Here is a 21,882-nt window from a genome sequence, read left to right on the forward strand (position 1 = left end):
TGTATATATATATATATATATATATATATATATATATATATATATATATATATATATATATATATATATATATATACTTGTCTATAAAAATGGGGCATACAATTATACAATTATGCACAAATTCCAGGCAGGTCCAGGAAAATATTTTATCCCGTGAGATGAGATCGCTCGTCGACTCCGTGACAACGCTCGATCGATGTACGGTTCAAACGTGCCATATTCAAAATCTAATGCCACTCTGCATGAGTTGATGGTACGAATCAGAGGAGTACTAACGGCAAATCCAAGATGATATACACGTCATAAATTCGTGAACGAGTACAAAATGTCGGCGGGACGACACAAAGCAGTACATGAAGCATCCGAGAGACAAGTACAAAGCGCTTACTGGAAAAGCCGTTTAACCTTCCAAACTCATAAAACCATGTCCATCGCATCTCCAACTAGATGCCGTATGTTCACGCCATTAGAACTAGCGGTGTCACCTATCCGGCATCGGATAAAGACGTTCCTAAACTTAAATCACTCAAAGATGGACTATCCATCGACTTGTTTGGACTGGATGAAAAAATGCAGGTGATACATATGTCGTGGTCTATCCCATATTGATCTAAAAAAAACATCCACACAACGCAGCTGCAATTTCCTTTATTGCCAAAATCATTTCATTGACATCAAAGACTTTAATCGGTAAAGCCAATCTCAGTACACTCAACATAAAAGTCATGGATTATTTTGCTACCGTCCCTTGCAATGCTTTTCTTAGTCAAAACCACAATACGATCACGTCACATAAGGAATCTATCAAGAGCTACAAACCTCCAGATTCCACGCGAGGGAACACTACAGTTCAAACACACCTGCAAAAGATAAGCACACACGTTTCACACCGTCTTTGTCTAGGAAGCCGTCACATATGCGAAGAGTACTTTAAGCCGCACGATACAAAAGTCAAAGACCATTGTCATGTCAATGGACGTTATCGAGGAGCCGCTCACGATAACTGCTTTCTGCGCTTCAATGATCAAGACTTCCTACCGATCATCGGTCATACTCTACGAGGGCACGATATACATTTTATCATCGCAGCACTCAATCATCCGCGTGTGGGACGCCAAAGCAAATGCATTGTCAACACTTTTGAAAAGTACATGTCGTTCTAGATTGGAAAATTTCGATTAACCGATTTGTTCCAGTTCATGTCATCTTCGCTGCAAGAACTCGCTCAAAATTGTCTTAAGTTCACACACCTAGAAACTGAGTTTGGTGCCAAAGCGTATTTATCCAAGAAAAAGTAGTCTACCTGTACCAATATATATATATTTGATGAAACCTCGCTGCACCCAAAGACAATTATTCCCACTTACATCTCTCAGAAACCACCGATGAGGAATATGCCAATAAGATATGGAACGATATTGATTGACTAAAACTTGGAGATTTTCACGATGACTACCTCAAACCGGATGTCCTCCAACTCTCGGACTTTCTTGTCAATTTCAGACGCACGTGCATGGATCATTATCAATTCGATCCACTCTGCACCAGGACTATTCTGTGACTCTCTCCTCAACCAATCCGGAGTGACACTAGACCTATTTCTGATCCAGACATGTTCACGATTACCGAGCAGGTGTTACGAGGAGAATATCCGCCATCAGCAAAACACACGCTGACGCCAACAAAACGTATATGAAACACTAAAACCCGATAAAACCACCGGAGTACATCCTCTACTTATATGGAAACAAGCAGCAGGACTGGGCGATGTCACTACCGATTTCCGAAGGAGATTTTCAGTACATCGTAGGAAAACAAGTCCTATAGGAAAGACATGATACCACGACTGGGAACGTTTAGTCGAAGTCGAACTTGAATATCCATCCACGCACTCGATAATGTCCATCGTTTTCTCAAGTTTTGTCAGTCAGCGTAGCTTAAACCCTACTTCGACTTCAACACGATGCAACGAGCCAGCGCCACCACGGCATTCGATAATTACTTCTACAAACTCATGCACAATATTTGTTTTGAAAAAACATATAAAACATTCGACACCAAAAGAAAATCGAAATCTTTAATAACCTAAGATTCTGAGATCAGCTCGTGTCAAATCTTTGACGAAGCACTCGTTGCCAGGGAAACCAGAAGAAAAAAAAAATTGAAACTGGACAAACCCATCTACGTCCGAGCGGCTGTCCTCGATCTCACCAAAATGCTTATACTCCAGTTTCACTACGAATTCATCAAACACAAGTACGGAGACAAGACCACGCTACTCATGTCTAATACCGACTCACTATTTTGCAAAGGTAACACCGTCGACGTCTACGTAGACCTATATCAACCCCGAATAATATTAGATCTCAGAGAATATATACAAGACAGTATCTTCCACTGCGACAACAATAAAATATGCTATGAAATTGAAAAGGTAAAACTCATGGGTCTTTGATCACATTGTCAGGAAAAAGGCTAAGGAGTCAAAACACCCGTCACCTCCAAAATAGCTACCTACCAGCATAACATATGAGCACTACACGGAGACATGCAATACTAGTCTATGATAGTTTTCAGAACACAAGAACATACAATATTTAACATACGCATTCACAAACGTTACTCCACCGATGGCATTCACACACTCGCACGCGGGCACTACCAAGCCTAATAATAACAGCAATATATTACGCACACACCCAAAAACATCGTATCACGCGGCAACCTCCACGTACTTGTAAAAGTGGCACAGAGTCTCATTCACACAGATACATAAGGGATACACTTTTTATCACCTAAAAAGGGCCCAGAACACCCACAACACAGTAGTATAGATCATTTGTATCACACAGTTATAAAAGTGGTATAGAACCCCCATTTTGCAATTCTACTTGTTATCTAACATTGTATGATTGACTTGATCTTGTCCAAAATAGAGTTCATTTCTTCCTTACCCAATTTTACCTTTTTATTTTATTGTGTGTAAACAACTAATACATAGCTAAATTATTCACCATCTGTATGGGATTAAAATCAGTAGCATTATTAATACAAGTAAATATGTATTTTTGGGTCTAGGTCTAGGGTTTTGAATTACCTTTGTCTATCTTAAATATTTCAGGTTGTGGATTTTATATTGGAAACATGAGAATCATTTTAAAATGTTGTGTTCCATTAGGTAATGTTTTTCTTAAAGATAATAATTGTGTCCTGAGGTCAATTAGAAAACTATATAATATTGTAAATGAGAATATTATTTCACGTCAGCTTTAAGGCCTAGCACTTTTAAGTTGTTTTCTATTGTGGAAATACGAAATGCTCAGATAAAATTCTTGGATAGAGAATTCCCTAGAATGTATAGTGACTTCAAACCTGGAATTATATTACTGTGATTTATGATAAAGACTGTTGGCACTTCTACTCTCTACAATCTACCATGGATAGATCATTGCCGTCAGCTTGTTGATTTGTTCAGGACATTTACTTTAAATTATTTGGACTACCGTCTGTTATTCTTGTTATTTAGGGATTTTATTCGCAATGCCGTAAGTTAATTTTTTCTCATTGTGACTTTGTATTCTAGGGAAATAATTTATTTGTTAAATTTAACAAAGCGTGTTGCCTTTCATTCTTTACTGTTACGTATTTTAAGCGAATGGACTCATACCACCATACACATTTAGTACTACCTAGTTTCCAACCATATTAAACGATGCTAATAATTTTGACGGTTATTAATATCACTGCATTTCCGAAAAGATAGAATCTTGATATTAAATCTAGACAATCTATGCAATTAATGCATGGGAAGCAACTATTTTATACTGTTGTTATTAGAGATTTAGCTACCATGAAAGAATAAAGAGCTTTTAATATACAAATGAAGGACTTTTCTGAAGTTTCATTAGAAATGATATAAGCAAAAGCGAGCAACTGCAATATGTTCGGAACATAAATTAATGTATGCCGTAAATCAGCCCACAACCCAACAAAACCCATTTCTTCCTTTGTTTTTGCATCAATAATTTAGGTTTCTTTCTTGACAATGACATGTTTGCTTGATGGTTAAATTGATTGATTAACACTATTACCAAACAGCACACATATATGTAATACCTTGTCTATGTCTACAAACAGTGTATACAAGATATTGCACGAACCTATCTCGTATTAAGGAAAAAGGGTAGAAATCATACTGTACATGGGGACACAACATTCTAAACTGTTCCCAGTCTTATAATGTACACCAACAATTTTGCTTTAAGCGTCACGTTAAATCTGAAAACCTGGATTACAAGATTGGAAACACATCATATTCTATAAAGTCAAAAGCAGATCATGGTGTCACAATATACAAGCGAACTACATCTATATTCTGTCATAAGGTGAAAACTAGAGAAAAAACATGAATTCGAAACGTATGAAGACTGCCAGAAATGTGATGGCAAATGCAATATTTGTAACTGGAACATCATTTGTCCTGTCCCATCACTGGCGCTATAGTTATGGTGCAGTACCAGTCAATGTAATGCAAGGATGAAAATACAAGGTATAGCTTCTGTTTCGATGAGGGAAATGGTTTGTGGTGGTCTTTGTTGGAACTGCCAGAATTCAAGATGAAAACGACCATTAATAATGAATTAATTTTAACAGGGTAATGGGGATTAGTTGTGTACGGAGAGTTTGATATTTGTATTATCTATCTGGTCTTGATCCCGGTGGCAAACACGAGTACAGACAATTTCGTTTCTAGCGCACACAAGCACGTGTTCGAACAAGTTGCCATGAATTTAAACCCACACGGTTTCGAAACGAAAACAGGAAGAAAACCACACACATACAGTAACTATCGTCAGACAAGAGACCGATTTTGCGCACATAAAAGTCTGAAATATGTAAATTACAAACCTGTATAAAGTCAGTGATATTCAATGTTTCCCCATGTCAAAGCGAATATGAAATATTTGTGAACGAAACTGAAACTGAAATAAGTATTACCTATGTGTCAAACGACTTGTTTTAAATGAACATTGATTGTGCCTGTACAAATATGAAGTCAGCATTAACATGTTCTTCATCTGATTGTGTTTTGGAGAAATGAAATATAGAATAGACGACAGTTGCAAATTATTTAATGTAGTGTATATAGACTAGTGTAACAAAAGACAATAAGCGTGAGAATAAGAAGCACAATCAGAGGATTGGCATGTAGCGATGAAGACATCAATTCAGATCATAAACCAAAGAAAAGCGTTTTTGTCATACTAGTCAGTACAAGTCTCTGAGACAGTCCGACAACGTGACAAATACAGGCGTATATAGTACGCGGGACGGCTCGCGTGCAATGCAAATAAGGGCGTAGTACGACAAAAGCATTACGCAATTACATACACGTCCAAGTGTACGTTCATGTAGATGCAAATTACATGATTATCACTAGCAAGGTAGACAAATTAACTGACCTGGAACGGTAAAGTCAGCACACCGGCCATGCAAAAACATATTCAATTGATAGTGATGTGTGTTATCTGGATAGACAACTCTATTTATTCTCGGATTTCATTTACAATGGTATTCTGCCATTGGTGTGCCTTCCTTACCATATCATGGTTCAATAAAATACAATATGAGTCTTACAATAAAACGCCCGGATAATGCTGCCATCCATTCAATTATTATGTGATCATGTACTGGATCTAAAATGGTATCTTACAGTTTTGATACTCCATAATCCGGATATGATATTTGTGTTTAATATAGTCGAAGTCTAGAATCACGGATTGAATGCTCTCACTTATGTACTGCGTATTGTATTTCTTGATATCAATATTTTACGGAATTAATACTATCAGTTATATGTTATACATCTTTCTGGCTGATATCATAAGTGTTTTCTAAGGCTGGGTAATATTTGAGAATATTTAATTTCTGATATACTCTAGTAGAGCTGATTCCATATATTAATTGTACTTCTTGTGCAGGAATTGAAGCAGGTATTGTATTTATGCGGTGAATGATTTGATTATTTTTTAAGGCATGTATATAAATTCTGTGTTTAAAAAAAAGAATTAGATTTATTCTGCCCTTAAATCAACTATATCTCTTGCTTCATCCTGGTTCCTTATCTGTGCCGGTGTTTTTCCATTTCCAACAAAACAGTGTTGAACTCAGCGATGCTGATCCTACTATTCTACAAAGCCATCGATTACAGATAGGTAATTTTATCGAAACTACTTTGTGCTACCGTGAGCAGTTCCGTATAGATGCAGCCGTTACTATTTTATTGTATCAGCACCGCAAGCCACACTGTTTACCACTGATATGGTTCCAACAACACTTTTGATTAGTGTTCCTACAATATTCAACATACTCGTAGTTGCCTCCACACCCAGAACAACTGTCGTTGCCACTGCCACTCTACAATATCATCTAGAACCGGATATATTATTTTGTATTTCACGAGTAACGGCGATCTTTTCGTGACTTTAAATAGCAGTAGTTCCGCTTCAATTATTCTTTCGCGCCGGTAACAATAATTGTCTATCATAATTATTATGTTGTTCTTGTCATCGTAGGCATTATTTAATTAACAGGCTGAGCTTGGTCAGGTACAATACACGCATGGACTTTCAAGTAAGCAATTTTCCTCATTCGTACGCTCGTCAGGCAATCATAGAACATTTCTTGCGTGAGAATGTTTACGTTTTCAAAAAATTTAAGTTCCTTGAGTTTGATTTAACCTTCATTTGGAAAGACACTGATTACACGTTTACTTGATGCCTCATCCGATCGTTTTCGTCCAATAACTGTTAAGCAGGGAAGTCGGTTCTTGTTGAATAACAGGCAATGTTATTCTTCAAAGGAGAAATATTTCTGGTTTAGCATGTGCGCTAAAGAATTAACAGGAGCTGATTCAGCGGTAAATTGTACTTTCTTAATGTCGAAACAGTCTTTGGTTGAGTTTACCCCAACGTTGAGGTGTCCGTGTTTTTTTGCGTTTGTGAGTGCTAATCTCACGCTGCTTCGCATTGGTTATGGTACGTAAGGGCGTTCCATCGGTTAATGTCTATATTACCTTCGCTTCGAGTATATTTGATCGTATCTGGCGATCTGGTAACACCAATCTGAATCAGATATTAGTTGGCAAATGTAAATATGTGCTTCACTGTAAGCATTTGCTGTCAGCTCATCCAACTTCACGTCCACAATTTCCGCATTATTATAATCAACTTCATAATGTATCGCTTATATGTAATCATCAACCTAAACTTAATCACAATCACCAAAGAGAATTACGTAACATGAGACACACTGAGTCCTTCGAACTCTATTTTATCGTTGACTTTTACTGATATTGATACTGAATATGTGCACCAATCTGCAACTTTGCCAGACTTTTCAATACATGGTTTGTCTAGAATCAAAACAAAATAACGCTGATCGTTTCTAAACATTACCATTTAACCCCACCTATCATTAGTTACGGCTATAATAGAGAAGTATGATCGAGACTTCAGAGCCATGACGATGTGTTATTAAGGTAGATTAAAACCATTTACAGCAGGAGAAACAAGAAGTTTCAATTGTTAAGGTTAAAGTTTCAATTTGTTCATCTGCTTCAGTTTTAACACTGCTGCAATTGGGCTCCATGAAGTAGCTATGCGTGGTGTTGAGGGTACCTCTTCGAAGTTAACATCAACGCATTTTTTCATCTCTATGATACCGTAATCTTCGATGAAAGAAACCAAAATACGAGAGTAAGTGATTCCTCTTATTGAAATGATTTCGGCCAGGTTTTCTCGCCTTCGCGTTGAAGCTTTCTAACAACATCTTGAGTGCTCATGTTAAACATTTTAAGTATTTCAGTTTGAAAAGCCAGTAGCTCGTCCTTGTTGACGTCAATAACAATAATGCTGGTGAACTCTGTCAGATCCACTTTGGTAGGAAACCTGCTCAAATCTACATCAGAGATGGTCACATCGAGTGACTCACGTAAATATCAATGGCCATTTTTAAACTATAAGGCTTAGTTTCTATTTGACAAGATACAATCAACAAACGCGCTAGGTGTTGTTGGACTCTCAAGTGTACGCAAACACTTTAACAATATAATGCCCATATATTGTCCTCTCCAGTCGAGTTTTCAAAAGCCGAGTCGAATAAAACAGGTGTTGTTCTCCGCCTCGGGTTTAATAATCAAGGTCAAGTGGCGGTATAAGCCCGTTCTTGTCAAAATAAATAAGATTCTTATACGTTGCTAAGTATAAAATCATATAATGCCCTATTGTGAAATGTAGGTAGACGATTCAGTTTTCGTTGTGCATGTGAACATAAATACAAGTTCATCCAGCTTAAATACATCTAGTAAATATCCTCACTACCTTTGTAATAGCGAGCAAGGAAAGAACCGTAGTCGTTAAAGACGCTTCAATGACTGAGAGGAATGAAACCATCCCACTAGTCTCTTATAGGTGTGCCACCTCATATTTAGATTATGTTCATGTCATAGAGGTTTTCTGTTGTTTAACGTTGTAAGATTACCAAGTATTGTTTAGGTCAGTTGCACAGGAATAAGTATTTAAATTTGCCGGTGAAAATTTTAATGTGACCTGGCACTTCTTTTGTTTCTGCTCTATAATTTCGCAAAGATAAACCTTGTTTTCGCTAAGCCAAACCTTAACGTCGTGACAGGGCATTGATAGTTGCTTGCGTAATCGTTTTAGTTATTGTGATAGTAGCTTTCTATAAGCGAGACTTTGTTCACATTCAGACACCTGAGCCCTCCGAGAACAGAAACCTTATCAAAGCAATTCATCTTTATTCGGAAAATTGGGAGGACAAGCCAGAGCACACAAATACAAGTGAACCGTATACTGCCTTAATAATTGGGGTACCATGTAAAAAGAGTGCAACTTGCTTGTCTGTGACGTTAAGTAAACCTTCTTTGGTGGGTTTCTGGTGGCCTTTTAACTTTCTAGAAAGTCAAATTTCATCATATATATTTCACGGTCGGTGGTATGCTTACGTGTTAACAGGCAGTGTTTTGGTGGAGAACTGCACTGGAAAATATTAATTAGGTTCCATGAAGTTGTTTTCAATGCCATACAAATCCAAAGTTAAAATTGTTGTTGGCTCTAACAGCAGGCGTTAGCGCGTCACATGCGGATTATCTAACGTTTCCAAAGGTATACGGTTTATGATCGAAGTATTTATTAAACACCTAGATGGTCATCGGATGGCGCATACTTGTCAACGTATCTAGCGAATTCAATAATATTTGTTGCAACGTCAAAGATGTCATGAATTATTTCGATTTAATTTCTGCCGACGCAAAATTGTATGCTAACAAATGCATGATTCCAGTGTTTAGAAGTTAAACATTGGCATCGGTACTGTAATCGTTATCGTCGTCATGTATCACTTTCCCCTTGATTTTCTAGAAGGTATCATAAGGGAAATATTTTTAAGACGTATCGCGTTCTTGTAATTCTATATTGAATTATACTATATTACATTATTAATCGCGCCTAATACGTTTCACGTGACATCCTTAAACTTATTCCTGTCATCAAATTTGCAATTTTATAACCTGCTGTACTTTCTTGAGCACCATTATGGATGAGATTACTAACCGCAGCTGGCATGGCTGATTTTGCTATAACTGGAACTGCCTTTGGTGCTCGAACAACATCGGCAGGACCATTCATTTCAATAATATGTCATATCATCGGGTTGACAACATGCACTAGTAACATGCGTCCAAATAATTTTGTCAAATTTAAACAGAAGGTCGATTTCTAATAAACAGTTGTATTTTAAAGTGTCCCTGTGGAGATCTACAATGAGCGTGTCCTTTTCCACAACGGTAAAGCAAGTATGTGCCAACTGACCATTATACCATGAACTATACACGGTGCCATATATGTATTAGATAACAAAACAATGATCCAACAGTTGGTAAAAAAACCCACACAGAATATAACCCTCTGCAGCCGAATTAAATCCGTCGAGTTCTAAGATGCTGAATTTGTTTAGTTTCATTAATGTCTTGGGCTAACTGAGAACTGCTCTGAATGACGACTGGCAAATGTGAGCCATGTACTGCGAATATTCAATTTAGATGACATGGCTGAATGTGAAAATATTAGAGTCTTTATAGGTCACCAAAGAAATATTTCTTCGGACCTCAGCATTGCTTGAATCAATATCTCACACGCAATAACCTACGTTCAGGCACTGTCTGGAGAAAACATCTGCAAGTTATTCGAATCAAGACCACCAAATGAAGCCGAATTACACTGGTGAAACTGTAATACACCGCAGTGATGCTGGTGTGGGACCTTTCCCCAATGTTGTTTGTATAGACAACGTTAGACAAATATGTGATTTAGTTGACAAGATTGTAATCATCGAGGTGGCTATATGTCTTGTGCTTGCAACGATGTCGTTGCATTGAGTTTAACCTCATCAGTGATATAAACATTATCGATGACTTCAGTAATGTATTGCATGAACACATGAATCGCCCATTGGTCCATGATGGTTTTGGTAAGCAGCAGCTGACAAATCGATGCCACCTAATTGAAGACTTCCAGCCTGTCTACGATTTAATTGCTAGTAGTCACGCAATCAACGATAGGTAAATGTCTAAATTCACTACTAACTTCTTTCGTTTACTCTTCCTCAAACAACTCTTTAAAATACGGTGTTTCAGCATCCTTATGTCCATCGAATCGACCTTTGTTAATGTTGATATTATCACAATTCCTTCTACACTTTGCCACATACATTTTAAACCGTTCTCGATCTATTCACTAAAACCAAATGTCAAATGTTACCTTTTCAGTACGTTTCTTATAGTATGGGTCCGTTGAGTAATCTCTCCAGTCAACGGAAAAAGTAACAGCAAAATGTAAAACATCTTCCTCGATCTAGATGGAGCCAAATTTGGTAAATCAATCAGGCCGTGGTAACCTTGCCTTCAGATTATATGTTGGTGCTCTGATAGTTCGAAAGAATTGTTCTTCTGTTCCAACCATTGCGGTGGTAGTTTTCCATGACTTAATTAACTTGCTCCTCGGTTTCGCGCTTTAGTTTGATCAGTGGTACAAATGCTCGTTCTACGCCGTCTGTGAGATCTTCCGGTGGCGTTTGCCGCGACAGAAACATGTCATTTACACGGTTGCGCCATGCTATAACATTACAGAGGGTTCCAGGTGTTCGCGTCAACGTTACAGCGTAGCTCACATAACCTGACAGATTTTTACATTTTATTTATCATAGCCGTTGGTACTATCGAGTCCAAACCGTATCTATTATTCACACCCTGCCTTCTACTCAGGTCATCCTCAGGAAACTATGCAAGTCATGTTCGACCTCCGGGAACATATTCCAAAACATACCTGAGAGGTCGGCTGCACACCAGATTTAATCCTGTTTGGCAAAGTCAATCTTGCCAATTAATCGAAATATCATTGGCATGTTACAGTTGTCCGGATTACTTTAGGCAAAAGTGAGAGTCGTAGAATGACATAGATCATGTTGGTGTTTATGTGTCGACTTTCGTGTTAAAGCTTTAATTTGTCATTCGAATCGAGGTTGACAATGGTAGCAATCCTCATGAAACTGAGCACGTCCTATACAATTAACGTTAATCTGGTACACTCTTGGATGTAATAATAATAATGATAATAATAATAATAATAATAATAATAATAATAATAAATAATACTAATAAAAATGAGGACTTTGTACAGCGCCTAAGCTTTAGAAGTTCTAAGCGCTTTACAACATTAGACAACATCTATAAGATACAAAACATGTATAATGATATGATTACAAACACAAACACCATGAAATTAGAAAACATAGAAAAACATGCTGCGAATGTTTAAGGTAGGAAACATCATAAGGTCTTTAAGTTTGCTCTTGCAGTCGAAATAGTGAGTTTTGAGAGCAATTTTGAATGTGATCACTGTGTCTTTGTGTCTAACTTCATTGGGCAATCCATTCCTCGTTCCTGGGTCCCGGTATGCAAAAGAACGTTGTTCATATGACTTTGTTTTCATAGTGGGAATAATGAGTATACGATTGTAAGAAGAGGAGCGTATGTATCTTGCTGGTTTTGTACACATGGGTGAGGTCGGATAGTATGTTGGTCTAGAGTCAGTCACTGAAACGTAGCACAGAGAACAAATTTGTGTTTGATTCTGGATCATATGGATAGCCAGTGTAGTGTAGACAGCAGCGGGAAGGTGTACTCTTATCGTGGAAATCTAAGTATGATCCGAGCAATTCTGTTTTGAACTTTTTGAAATTTTAGGAGTAGATTTTGAGATGAGCCATACATAATTGAGTTACAATAGTTCAGTCTTGAAAGTACTAATAAGCACACAATAGTTTTAGTGGCATCAACTGACAGATATTTTCCAATGGAGATGATGCGTCTCAGCTCAAGATATGCAGTCTTGCATATGTTTATAACATGTTGGTACATTGTGATAGTACTGTCCAGAGTAACACCTAAGTTTTGTACTGATTGTGTGCATTTAATGTTGGTGTTGCTGATATGTATTGTTTGATGCAAAGGATGTGAATAAGAAAGACTTTGTGTCTGCAAATGACCTTAGTTTTATCATCATTCATCTGCAGCGTGTTACATGTCATCCATGATTCCATATCAGAAACGCATCTCTCTACACCTTGGCTGGTAGCATGAACTTCAGTTGGGTGGCTTGATTTGTATATTTCGGTGTCATCAGCGTACAATTGGCGAGACACTGCATGATGATCTAACATACGTGAGAGAGGCTGAATGTATAGAATGATGAGAACAGGTCCCACAACAGACCCCTGTGGAACACCACAACATATATCACCTGGGCTGGAGTGTGTTTCATTTGCAGACACAATTTGTGTCCTGTTAACCAAGTAGGACTTAAACCAAGGTCAGGCTGTATCATGAATGCCAAATACATTCTAGAGACGGTGAAGTAATATATCATGGTCTATTGTGTCAAATGATGGAGACAAATCAAGGAGGGTGAGGACTGTAATAGTTCCGCTATCCAAAGCAGAGAGAATGTCATTAACTACTTTTAGAAGAGTAGTTTAAGTACTGTGCAAGTTCGATATGCAGATTGTACATTGCTAAAAAGACTGATTCAATTCAGATGAGATACAACCTGGGATAAAACAACCTTTTCTAAGATATTTTATATGAATGGGAGATTATAAACAGGGCGGTAGTTCTTTAAATCGTTATGGTCTAGTGCTGTTTTCTTCAGCAGAGGTTTCACAACAGGCAGTTTTGAAAAATAATGGGAATTGCCCTAATGAGAGAGAGGTATTAATAACATCAGCTAGTGAAGGCAATACTAGATCTAAACACTCAATCAGCAGTGATGTTTTCAGGGACAGGTTGAATTGCTACTAATGGTTGCCGCTCAAATTCTGTATCCCAACTATGTGGTGACAACGAGTCAATTGAAATTGTCGTGTCAAGCGTATCTCTGATGGTTTTCACTTTGTCACGGAAGAAATTTGCAAACAATTCCGGAAGGTCGACTGGAGAGAAGGTACTTGGAAGTGGTGTAGATTTGTTCCTTGACATTAGCTTTTTAGTAATCTCTATGAGCTCTTTTCAGCTGAAACTTTCCATGATCTTAGTAATGTAGTGGGCTGATCTCACTGTATGGAGTATATTTGTGACATTCTTCTTAGCGGCTTCATAGATCTGCTTATGATTAGTGCGTCTGGTGGAAATCCAAAGCTTTCAGCTTTACGGCGATCTCTTTTAGCAGTGCAAAGCTGGTCGCTAACACTGCTATACCATGGAGAACATTTTTGAATTGCTACTCTACACTTGGTAGCTGGGGCATATTTGTTGAGCAATGAACGCAGGCGATTATCGGGTTGTGCTGCTGTAGGAGGTAAGCAAGTTGTTAGGTTTCCTTGGATGTCATGCATTGGTTTGGTTCTATGTATCATACGGAGGTTTCTCTTAGTATCAGATAAAGGTGGGGTTTTATGGACTGATACGTCAATATGGCATATAATGCAGAAGTGATCCGATGCAAGTCCGTGGGATACCAGGGAGGACCGTAGAACGTTATGATCAGGTCAATGAAAAATCTAGTCTAAAATGTAACCATGTTTATGGGCGGGTTGGTTAACTGACTGTTTTAAGTTGAAAACATTAATGGAATCTAGGAGTTTTTATGTGTTTGATTATCGAGGACAGTCAAATTGAAAGGTGAAATCTCCAAGAATAATCGGGTTGCCACCCATATACGACTTGATTCTAACAACCATCCAAAACGTGAAGAAACAACTACAGTTTCTAGATTATTTTGAACGTTTAAGCAAATACATATGCCATTTGCTATCTTAAAAATAAAGTTTTGTATCGAGCAGGGAACAAAACTAAAACAAGGTTACATGGAGCAGTTGTATTCTAGCAAGATGCATGATTAACACTATACATATATCTTAACACCTTTCTGAGAAATGGAACCGATACATTTGTTGAACCATTGAATGATTTTTATTCGTAAAACAGAAGTAAAATTGACTGCAATACTATTGCTCACTTCATAATTATATTTCAATTTGCTCTTAAATCTCCCCTTATGTTCTCTCTAAAGTGTGCATGCGTTTCATCATCTTTGCTTTCACTTAATGTTAGTATTAAGATGCGTATAACACAGGATGATATGATCACCTTTACGATGTACAATTAATATATGGCAGTAATTAGCTCTTATTGTGGCTGACAGTTTTATTGAATCAGATTGGTTAGTAATAACATTGTAAGAGACTAAATGAAAACCATACAAATGACCTTGATGTAACAGACATGTTACTTGACTATATTTTATCTTCAAAACCTATGAGAATAATATTCATGGACGTTTGGTCTCGTGGCTCGACGGTATTAATTCAAATATACATAGTTCACATCAACATGGTTACCAAACGGGATTAAGCTGCAAATATTTCGCTGTTGAAAATGAGTCAACGATTATGTCAATATGTGTTCCTGGGTTACCTCTTTTCGTCTGGCACAAACGGTTTCTTTTTAAAGTATTCGCTCTGGGACTTATGGGTAAACCCTTTTTGATATTTTTAACCATGTACACAATTCATAGAGCAAGGTCCTTGTCAATGGGCAGTATTCGGATTGTTGCCGATTCGACGAATGAGACAATAATGCGTTATGTCAACCTTGATATATACACTAGTAATAAATCCTCCACTTATTGAGTAGTTGATAAAGAACAAATATTTGGTTAAATTAAACCCTAGTTGACGATATTTTACACATCATAGCAAAGTCGTAAAAGCTGATAGTTACAGCATACGCCTAAAGTAATAATTGGCGTTTTGAACATAGCGATATAACGTTAAGAGTTCCTATGTTCAGTCCGCAGTAGAAGAATTATATCAATATGAAATGGTGTCTTGGGTTTTAAGTTTCCTCATGCTTGCCGGTTGCTGATTCTGTAACACACCTAGGACAAAAGATTAACTGAAAGCTTACGTAGCATGACGCTATAGTCTAAGCATGCAAGGATGAGAAACGTCGTTACACAATGTCTTTGGTGTTGGTATTACACCAAATAGTTTAAGCCATATGTTTTGCTGTGAATGTGACCAAAAAAGTAATATTTTGCTTCACAGGTTTATGCTGCCGAATTATGGTGTAATGTTACACAAATCGACCTCTTGTAATTTGATAGAACTCTGACGTCTTTTTCCAAGCATTTACGTGGTTTGACAAAACATACATCATTAGACATTGCTCTTGGAATTTCCAGGTTTGATATTGCGCAGTGCCCAATTGATAGGAGAAAATTAATGTTATTACATTGATTCTGTTTGATGAGTAATAATGTACATACCATATAACTATTTCATTCTCCTTCATTTCACGTTATTTTGAGAATATACAAATCAAGCTACGGGTTAATATTAAAAATAATATGGTACATTAAAGAACTGTATTCTCATCAGTATATAACTGATTATACGCAGCATTCCGAAACGGCCGATAAACAAAACTGGAAAGAAATTGTAGGTCTAAAATTGCTGGTTATAAAAACAGAGTACAAATGTCTAACCAGTCAGATTTTGACAGATTCTCGTAAATACATGAATCCTTGAGACACTGCTCAGTATTGCAGGCAGATAAAATAAAACTTCAGACTATTGACTTATATAGCTAGACTATGGGCCGCTTTACCTTAAGTACAGCTCGATCTGTGTACTCGGTGTGGGGATGTTTATGCAGATTTGATACGTACTATTTGTGTTTCATATCGCTCTTATACGTCGAGTTTAAGAAATTATTTCTGGCATGTCCTGACGGATAATGTTCCATTGAACCAACATGTTATGCTATTTATCTCACAAAATGGGCTGCACCTGAAAATCTTCAAACAATATGTTACAAGGGCTGTAATTGACAAAGAAATGCCAAGCTATTTGTCTGGTTTGTATCATACCTGATTATGCAATGTACAGCTTTATTCTACAAACAAATGTTTTGTAGGTTGCTGCTTCTACACATCAAGCACAATTTAATGATGGATATAATATAAGCATTTGGATTCTATTTTTATTTTTTTACTTTCTAGCATAGACTAACTGTGTTATGTTAGTCGTATTGTTCATATATTAAATTATATGGAATGCACGAGTATATTACTGTCGCTTCTTCGGCTTATGTTTTTTTTTCTTCTTCATGATTATAGAGTGCATATAGTACATATATCTGTCATTATTTCTATATAATATGCTTTTTTGCATCCGTATGTTTATTTATTAATTTCCTTATAGTCCTTTTTATGATTCTACTGAAGAAAAAAAGAATAATGATATATAAAGGTATACCTGTTATAAAGTTTCATTGCTTTTTATCTCAGCAAACGAAAACTAATAATACATGTTGGGAACACAAAGGTTTGTAAGTCGAAAACATTATTTTTATCTTTCAACCTAAATAATTTAGATTTTTCTGTCAACAACATTTTCCTGTGACGCTTAGACTGATTGATGAAATTCGCGATTCAGATGTATGCATTCTAAAGCTATTTTGTGTCTGTCTAAAGACAGGCTTTTATTACAAATAGTTTATGCAAGAAATTGAACAAAAATGTCTGATGATATTTAATAAGCGTAGAAAACTATCAGAACTAAGGAGACAACATTACCTTGAACATCCCACTTAACATACTTCTGGTCTTATACTGTACACTATCAATTTAATGTTCGTTAATTTAAACTCTTAAATGCCTAACTTTGAATCAAAGTCTAAACACAACATAATCATGCTGTTCTGCAACTTAGTTTCATCTAGCGATACTAGTTCAAGAGCTGAACTATGATTTACCTGTTGCTGTATCTGCTGTGTTTAGAATCAAAACAAGCCTATAATGTTGATATATATATATATATATATATATATATATATATATATATATATATATATATATATATATATATATATATACATATATATATATAGGGAGAGAGAGAGAGAGAGAGAGATTACCTTTTAAGAGGTGAATTCAGCATAATATTAATTGGAAATGAGTCTGAAGGCTGCCAGAAAAAAAATGGAATTCATATTTTTAATTGGAATATTTCTGGTCATGTCTCATCCCTATTAATATTGTTCCGTGACCAAGCCACGTACAGAAGTCAATATGAGATGTAGGGTACATCTTCCATATTTCAATGAGTGATACGATTAGTCATGTTTTACCTCGGTAAAAACGAACTTCAGAATCAGCAAGACTAACGATTCCAACTAAATCAATAATGAGCTATTTTTAGGAGACTAGTAAGTGTGGAGAACATGTGGAATTGTCGTACAATGGATTCATAAGCGTTGGTTTCATGCATTCAACACATTGCTGACCTCTCATTTTTCGAAGCTGAGAAATGTTGCTTTATTTTATGTTCCTATGTGTTACGTTTTAGTTTTCAATCATCGTGCGAAGGTATGCATATCTTGGCATCGACGTGTTATTAAATTCCCCACATAGTACAACCAATTTAGTTTGTTATATTCTTTCTATCTAGATGTGTTCCTTTCGTCGTAATGGAATAACAAGTAACAGTTACAATCTTGGATGTGCAAGAAAAGAGGTAGTGTATATATGGCTTGAATATGACTTTGGATACAGATTGACCGAGATAAAAATGTAATGTGTTAAACAGTACTGTCTGCAATACATATTAAATTGTATTTTCTGCTGTGTATTAAATATTATTATGTGCAATGTGTCAGTATTATTGTAAACACAAGTTGCTGATATACATATTTCGTGCCAGTAGAAAACAAACAAAAATAGGAATACATGTTTAATTACTGTATTTAGTCATTACTATGCAACATTAACTTACATTAATTATCTAAGATTCGTTCTTTACTGCAAAAGTTTGTATCAGTGTCCGCTGCAACGTTTGTCCAACGCATTGATGGATGAACCTTAAATTACGATTAATATATGATTTGCTGTTTTGTTCATAACGTTTTGCTGACGAGTTAAGACAAGAAATAACTTAAATATATTCCATTTACAATTTCACCGTCCCCGGTATTAAAAACTGAACGATTTGAATATGTGGTATATACCTTACATATATACATTATATGTATATATATATATATATATATATATATATATATATATATATATATATATATATATATATACTAGACATCAATACTGGGTTGAAGAGTCATATAACGGGAACACTAATTTGGATGTTAACTAGATTAAACGTTGAGTGCCAGTAAATATCATTTTCTCATGGAAATGAATTTCAGATGTGCCAGCTGCTAATGACCATTCCCAAAGTACCAGATACATGTTGCGATTCAGATCTATGCAATGTTATTCCGCGTTTCGAGATTATTTTCCATGGAAATGGTATGTACTACTTGTTTAGACAGACGTATACATAAATACAATGTCAGATATGAATATGCAGATATAGTTTAGATGTGAACGTGGTCATTAAGATAGCGTAGGTCTAAAATAATTTATATAGTTGTACATTATTACACTATGATGCTATTGGCGAATGTATGAGTGCTCGTGGAAAACTAGGAAATTTCAGCACAGACAATCATGAGTGATAAAGGAACTTAGTGAATTATAGGCCAGCGTTATGGACGATAAAGTCATGTAGACAGCATCGGACGTGAAAATTATCTTTGAATCCGCATTTTGCGTGTTTAATTTCGTCATTTTATTTCCAAAGCTAATTTTGCCTAAACACAGAGTAAAGAGTGAGCATGTTGGGGAATATATGTTATATGTACAACTATTAGTGTTCATGTGTTTAGATCAATGTTGTCAAGCAAAGGCTTGATATGATGTGAAGAAACCTTTTATATATTTTAGATGTTTTATTATGTGCATTACATTTTTATTATACTATGCGAAAATATGATTATGATGATGGTGTTGATGCAATTGAACGATTAATCAAGATCGAAATGTACTAAGAGCCCTGTGAATGACCCATTTAGTAGAACACGTGTTAGATAAAATTAGCTCCGTTTGTCTTAGAAAAACTTGTATTGAGAATAGAGTAGATAAGGTTCACTTCAAATTGGACCTCGAACTCGTTAGGCTTGGTGTTCGTTCAACACAATTCAATCTGGAAGAAAGAAAAAAATGTGAAATCTAATGTTGCGCGGGTCGTAGCTACTAGATCTAGTCGATATTGAGAGGATTTTATTGTGGTTTCCATGAAGGATTTGGCTTGCCAGCGCGTGTGTGTGTGTGTGTTCGTGAGAGTAAAGTAGATGTTAAAATTGGAGCCCTTCTCGTGTTTCGCCCAAACTAGTCTTGATTTTTTCCTGTATGCTGACTTTGAATCGCGCTTTTTGAGACCAACTGACTGTATAATTTGAGCCAATACGGATCTCTAATCCCTAGCTTAACGTAGGGACGCGCTGATAGATAGGCCAGTAATAATTAAGAAGATATTGCGTTGATATGGCAATATTACAAGAAATAACCATTAGGAGAGGTCAGAGTTTTAAACGTTCACTGAATATACACAATCGTTGATAATTTTGTTAAAATATGGCATATATTTAAATTTGATTCCAAAATCGAAATTCATATTGGAAGACAAATTAAAAATGTTACTATGCATTATATATGGAGTGTAACAGGTGAGACAACATTTATTCATTACAAGATTGCGCACAAAATGGGCATTCTTTCTTCTTTCCGGGGCTTAGTAGTTTGTATACTGATTTGGTCTAAGTTTCAAGTCTCGAACTTGGAAAATCTGTGTTGACTTGTATATGACCATTACCAATTTAGCCCCAATACGGGTACATTTCTGACATCAATGCTTGAGATCGTCGGTAATGACATAACTGAAATTCGTTGTAGTGGGACATTTAGTGCAAAAAAATTAAATGCATTAACATTTTCAACAACTTTGACATTTTGCCAATTTGGCATAATGGACATATGGTACTACCTGGAAAGTATATGTTTTAACATGATACGATTTGTATGCGTTTCTATTAGGGGCTAATTGTCAAAGCAAGCATTGTGCTTTAAGGTGCAAAATAGTTAGAAACCTGATGCTTGCATTTTAGTTTTCAATAATTATCCGTCTACTTGACTACCTAAACCATTTAATACAACTAGTAGCCATAATGATTCTCTAACACCGTAAACGTTTTTACTAGTTAACATCGACGCAAAAATACAACCATATTCAAGTGGCACACCCTAAACATGACTTTAAGGTCCCAACCAAAATCAAAAGGGAAATGAACATCTAGACAGTGGTAACCTTAAATAAGAAATCACGTACTCAAATATCATTAGAAATCAGCTGAATGCATACTACAATTTCAAAACAGTCAATCATGTGAACTTCCAGCTAGTTCGTTGAATGGAACCATCAAATTGGATGTGGATAATATAATACTTGACACCGAAGACAACAGTCCCCGTCCATTCCATTCATCTGGGATATATCTCATGCGAAGATCAAATCCCAAAACCTGTAGATCTTATGTTTATGTTGCCAATAACGACAATAAAACGGTACGAAAATCTTCATTTGCCTATATATCGATCCCATGGTTAGTGTCAAATAAGGTATGACTGTGACTTTAACATGAAAGTCAAAGTAGTGAACGGGTGTGCTGTACAATATTGTGTCTCTAATTTATAATAACTCGCCCAAAGAACGTCAAGAATTTACCAAGAGGTTAACGAAATATAAACAATTGTAAAACGTTATCGAAAGCCCAACATCCAATCTTCTAGGCTCAATCTGCTAACTCATATACCAGATACTGTCCTGGGAGACATATCTGACAATGCATTACTTATACACTGGTAATATGGATATAAAAGGTCCTCCTTTTATAGGTTGCGCATGATTGGTCAGAAAATAGTTAAATATGTAATGATAATTTGTTCATTCTTTATATTGTAAACCATCCTTACCCCACCACCATCCCCCACCCAGTGGGAAGAAATACAAAAATAACGAATAATAAGTACTAGATTTGGCAAATTTCCACTTAGCGATTTAAGTGATTGTGTGGTAACAGACAGATTGACAAGCAAATGGTATAAACGTTGCAAATTTCTTGGACGATATCAAAACTGTTTCTTCAATTACTCGTTTGTGTATATTATCTTTTGACATGAATCTACCCCTGTGACATGTGAATACAGCTAGAAAAGAAATACTCTGCACTACTTTGCAAGAAGGGGTACATGTAAGGAAAGGCAAACATACTATGCCAAATATTAATATTTTGATTTCATTCAATTTCTTATGCTTCCAATACGAAGGTCTATAGGGTATAATTCTTTAGGT

At 36.2% G+C, this 21,882-nt stretch overlaps 1 protein-coding gene across 1 annotated transcript in view; it reads left to right on the forward strand.

The window, feature by feature from the left end:
* LOC149784597 (uncharacterized) overlaps positions 1–21,882 on the forward strand; it is a 128,244-nt gene that overhangs the window by 101,102 nt on the left and 5,260 nt on the right. Inside the window, exons 15-16 of the mRNA XM_089933297.1 lie at positions 18,088–18,153; positions 18,839–18,941. Of these exons, the coding sequence (XP_089789423.1) occupies positions 18,088–18,153; positions 18,839–18,941 (169 nt within the window). The remainder of the gene's footprint in view (positions 1–18,087; positions 18,154–18,838; positions 18,942–21,882) is intronic.

The sequence above is a fragment of the Sinohyriopsis cumingii genome, chromosome 14 (assembly GCF_028554795.1).
Source record: "Sinohyriopsis cumingii isolate HCF-2022 chromosome 14, ASM2855479v2, whole genome shotgun sequence".
In the NCBI taxonomy this organism is placed as follows: Eukaryota; Metazoa; Mollusca; class Bivalvia; order Unionida; family Unionidae; genus Sinohyriopsis; species Sinohyriopsis cumingii.